Consider the following 5,118-nt stretch of genomic DNA (forward strand, 5'->3'; position numbering starts at 1 on the left):
CCGGAAAATAAACGTGTTTTTTTTAACGAAATTAAATGTTCTCTTTTAATCAGCTGACTGACACTCACCGATTCGGTTATAAACTAAGCTGACTCTACTAAACAAAGAGAGTCGTGAAATGTCCTACCTTTTAGCCAGGGAATTACGGCCCCACAAGTGTTCTATCCGCAGTAAGTTGAACACGTCAGCCTGGATAGGAAAAAGGGGGTCCTCATGAATACACCCACATTCACATGGGCGTACACGAGGACATAGGATTTAAAGAAAGGGGAAGTAGAGATGAGTCGCCCGAGATCAGTGGATTCTAAAATCAAACAGGACGCTGTTTATCTACAACAGAAATAAAAGTGTTATGCAAAAAAATATTTATGGAAACTACAAATAAGAAAAGTTGAAAAAAAGATGGTGGGTCTACGTTAATTTATAGTAAACAGGAGAATACAAGGATTCAGCATAACACACATGCATCATTGAGACACACAGCAGATCACAGTCGTAACAGCACCACAAAATAATTACCCAAGCGTTGAAACTGAAATTGTTGCTGATGGCAGGCTGCTGAACGGGGTGATCTCAGCTCCAAGTAAAACTTGCATTCCTTGTTGTTAATGGTGTTTTGAAATCTGCACACAGAGGAAAAGGAAAAATGAACTTCACTTTAGACAAAGTAAGTGGGAAATATCTATGCATTGACTCGGGGAATGATTTATGAGTAATTATTAATTGCTTGTCACGAACCAAATTTCACCAGTTTGGATAGAACAAGCACTCTTGTTATCACCCCATTATTAAATGTTATTTCATCTTTAATAAAGTTATTTACCTTCTTAACTGCATCAAAACTGTGTACCAACACGTGCAATAAGACAAAAGACATGACTCAAGAGACACGACACGACGATCTGCTTTTGGTAATTTAACCTGATTCTGTTGCAGATTGCACTAATCGTGCAGGCATTAACGCCGTTGCCATATTTATACTTCTGGTTTTTCACGGCTTTCCCGCCAAATTGAAAACTGTTGAAACTTGAAAATTAAAAATTTGCCATTCGCAGATCGCAGACAAAAACTGAGTAACATTTTAATGTGTTAGGATAATTTAACCAAAACAAAATCTAACGATAATTGGACCGACTTCAAACTGAATGGCAACAATTGAAGACAAATAAAATGAATAATATCGAATTTTGTGCATTTTATTTCCTCAGCAGACAATTTTAATCACCAACAAGGCAACAAATCTGTCAACAATCAGAAACTTGATAAAATTTAGATGAAATTTAACCACAATTATACCAGCACGGAGAATATTCTTTGGACGTTTTTTTTTTTAAATCTGCTCGTTATTAATCCTCTTGGATCCAATGTAATATGAAATTAATCCTACTAAATGTCTGAGCTCCTCAAATCAGTCGTGACTGCAAACGCTAAAAGTTACGTTTATCTTTTCAAAGAATGCCATAAAAATTAAAGATTGATGAAATTAATCTACTGATTAGAGATGCGGTTTATTACCGGAATAAGATAAACGCCAGATTGAGAAATTAAACGAATGCAATACCAAGATATGTCAATTTCTAAGCTTCAGCATTCTGTATGTGCAGTTTAGTTTCAGTCACGAATAACGCCAGATCCAAATTCAAATCAAGTCTCCCAAAAATTCGAATTGAAGCTCAGAAAATGTCAAATTTAATTAACAAAAACAGTCAAGTGCCGGAAGAGCAGCCGCACAAGAAATTGTACTTCGACCTTAGAGCCGACGATCCAACATCACCCAACGTCAACGATTACTGGACAACGGTCAAAGAATTACTTCGGAGACTTCCCAATCTGCTCGGCGCCAAGGAGAATATCGACCAGGTGAGCAAATTCAGCTACCCATTCTCACCTAAGCAACTGACGAACGCCGTCGAACTTTCGTGACGTTGCGGACGAGAAACTGGTGGTGGTCGATCGAGAAAAACGACGATGGCATCACCTTCCAGCGCTCGAAAAACCTGGAAGGCGTTCGTGACAGGTACAGAAGGGACAATCGTTACGTCAGCAGCCCAACGACGCCAATCCAATTAATTGAAACGGCCAAAGGAAATATGTCGGTCAACGAACTAGTCAATTATTTAATTAAGGAAGGCTATTTTTACCAAGAATACAATATCATTAATCACAACTGCCAACATTTTGCCGACGCCATTTTCGGACGTCTAAAAGCACCGAAATATAAGTTCGAACATGTCTATTTCGATCCAGCGGCGGATGAGTTACCGGACGCGAAGACTGCGTGGATATTGCCGGTGGACAAGTTCATCAGTCAGGTGCGAGAATTAAGCGCATCGGAGACTCTCGTCGAAATCGAAGTTTACAAGGCGCCGATCAGCACGAATTCAAAATGGCTATCGACCGACGCTTTGACGTGCTGCTGGCATCTCTTCCTGATTTTCCGGACGAATTTGTTCAATTACTGGTCGATCGAGCGATGGCCGACGCACTTCACCGTTCAGAGGGCCAAGAGTAAGAACGTTCTGGTGAAGAAATGCCAGCGGATGGAACGTCCGGATAATTGGTTCTCGTCGGTCAAGCGACACCGATCGGCCGATATTAGTAATAAAATGGTGACAATGAGCGACGTCTTGGATTACATCTGGAACAACAATCAAATGGACTTGATTTACAATCCCCAAGAAACTGATAAGAGCGACGTCTTAATCGTCCGTAATATTTACAATCGCTTTAAAGATGGCGGGAGAACCTTTTGAATTTTGACGTTTCATTTCTATTTGTATTTTTATTGATGGTGGCCAGCTAACGTAAATTACACAACGATAAAAATGAGAAATGGTTTAGTAGTTAATCCTTTTTATTTGAAAGAGAATGGCAGAAAAATTAATGGAATTTGCTCTGCTGAAATTTATTGCCATCACCAATTATTTTAAAGTAACACAAACAAACGTAATTTTAAAATAATAATAATGTTTCATATGGATTATTAGATGGGGCATGTTATAGTTGTCAATTGTAAAGACTTCGCTTAAACATCAAACCAATGATTACAGAATCCACCGCCGGCAATACAACTATTTGCGGTAATCCAGTCACGATGAGCGGAGGGTCGAGTGAAAACGGCGTAACCCTTTTCGCAAAGAGCTTGTCCATTGATGGAGGCCGGTACAAAGCTGCTGATTCCAACCTGGGTGTAAATCTGATAACCGCTGCTGTAACGAACGATGGGGCCGCCACTGTCTCCCTGATTTAAAAAAATAACAAACAAATTAATACGGAACATTTCTGTGAATCCATTTCGGGCTGAAAAATAACGTACTCTACAAACGGATTTGCCGGGAATGATACCGCACATCTGATATTCGTGGTGGTAGGTGCTACCCCAAAAGCTGGTGCACTCATCTTTGGTTCCAATTTTGAAATCAACTTGCTGCAGCGTCGGTGAAGCAGTAGTTGAAGCTGAATAATTCAACAGTTAAATTAAAAGTCCGTAAACAAATTGTGTTTCATTAAGATTCTATAAGAAATATAACTTTCAACGTACTGCTGCTGGTAAGTCCCCATCCAACGGCAGTTACCGTGTCCTGGTAATCCGGCATGTAGAGTTTACCAATTAGGTAATAGTCAGACGTCGGGAGATTGGCCGTCATTTTGATGAGGGCAATGTCATAGATAGAGTTGAACTAACGAAGAAAAAAAAAATTATGAACATTTCTTTCTTTCTAAAATGGACCACATTATTTTGATTAAGAAAAGATTTGAGAGTTACCGCTCCATTTGAAAAATATGCGGGGTGGGGCTTGATGCTGGATCCGGTCACGGTGATGAGTTTCGCACCCGAGTCCATTGGGCTGATGGTGTAGACTTTCAGACGGACTTCCACTTTGCTGGCTATTTCACTGTGTCAAATGTATACGAAATTGGCGATCAAAAGCCTTTCTTTTTTTTCTGAATGACAATCAACAGAATTTTTACCCGGTTTTATGGTCTTGAACGCAGTGAGCTGCAGTTAGAATGTATCGGTTAGTAATCACTGTACCACCACACGATCCTGCACCTCCAGCGTAGAATGACCTTAAATACGCCTTGAAAATTTCAAAAAATGCCATTATGAAAGAAATCATAATTTAACTATCAGGTTACCATGTATTGATGCTGCCCCCTGGCAACGGTTGTACCACCAATAATTTCGTCGACCCCTTCATCATCTATTTTTTTTAAAGAAATTTTCCTAGGAAATCAAATCAAAATGCACAGCGATAATCAGTTCAACAGAAAGTTAATTTCATATAAGTAATGTATATACACCTGCATCAGAGCGGTCGGCGACGCTATTGGCGTTGATGAGACAAGCCGAAGCCAAAACCAACCAATAAATCACCTGAATTAGAACGACAAAGCGAGAAATGGTAAATACATGCGTATTATAAGGACAATAAGATGACGTATAGTAAACGAAACAAAATAGCAAACAATTCAAATCAATTCAAATTGAATATTTACTTGGCATTTTGAAATGTTGCTAGAAGAAGGAGTAATAGAACCTGTAGGTACTTCAGCTCGTCAACGGATGATTACGGCCTCATTTTTGTACCCGTTTGATATTTGCCTTCATCATGTGGAAATGACGTGGGAGTAGAAAATGTAATCAGCTTGCGTATACACACTTATGGAGTTATGGTACATCTGGTCCTTATTCCTGTGGAACTGGTCCTGCGCGCAATTGAACAGCTGTTTCCATAATTTCTATTGACATAAACGAAAATTTTCCAGGGATAGGATTCCGACGAACAAATTCGATGCTATCGTTCGACTACCTAATATCAGCTGCATCTGAACAAACATTTCGTCAATTGAATGACGAATGTCATTTTATCTATTGCTATTAACTTCTTTTTTTTCCCTTTTGGCTTCCAAGAGGGTTTAATGTAAAAATAATCCCGATCCGTTCAGCGGATCGGGATGACGGCAGCTTTTCTCATGCCTGCTGGTCATGCCCAACCATGCGTTTTTAATTTGAAAAAATATTAAATTTCATAGGCCCTAACCCCCCGTGTCATAATAGGGCGGTTTATAGAACCCTATTGGCTATATGACACGAATAAATTCGGAACTGAATTT

At 39.4% G+C, this 5,118-nt stretch overlaps 1 protein-coding gene across 1 annotated transcript; it reads right to left on the reverse strand.

Moving 5' to 3' along the window:
• Nucleotides 1-3,025: 3,025 nt before the first annotated feature.
• LOC124329464 (mast cell protease 4-like) lies at nucleotides 3,026-4,868 on the reverse strand. The gene is made up of 9 exons (XM_046788524.1): nucleotides 4,841-4,868; nucleotides 4,501-4,556; nucleotides 4,306-4,378; nucleotides 4,141-4,205; nucleotides 3,973-4,082; nucleotides 3,767-3,896; nucleotides 3,542-3,680; nucleotides 3,317-3,456; nucleotides 3,026-3,241 (listed from the first exon to the last, which is right to left on the reverse strand). Exons 1-9 carry the CDS (start codon nucleotides 4,866-4,868, stop codon nucleotides 3,026-3,028), a joined length of 957 nt encoding a protein of 318 aa, XP_046644480.1.
• Nucleotides 4,869-5,118: the final 250 nt, after the last annotated feature.

Source organism: Daphnia pulicaria, chromosome 3 (assembly GCF_021234035.1).
Source record: "Daphnia pulicaria isolate SC F1-1A chromosome 3, SC_F0-13Bv2, whole genome shotgun sequence".
Lineage (NCBI taxonomy): Eukaryota > Metazoa > Arthropoda > Branchiopoda > Diplostraca > Daphniidae > Daphnia > Daphnia pulicaria.

Bases quoted from the DNA above. Each gene is read 5' to 3' on its own strand.
- LOC124329464 (XM_046788524.1), bottom strand. From the start codon at position 4,868: ATGACATTCGTCATTCAATTGACGAAAT. The intron at 3,681-3,766 runs GTAACTCTCAAA...TTTCTTCGTTAG, and splicing joins CATATTTTTCAAATGGAGCG to TTCAACTCTATCTATGACAT. The intron at 3,457-3,541 runs GTACGTTGAAAG...TGAATTATTCAG, and splicing joins ATGGGGACTTACCAGCAGCA to CTTCAACTACTGCTTCACCG.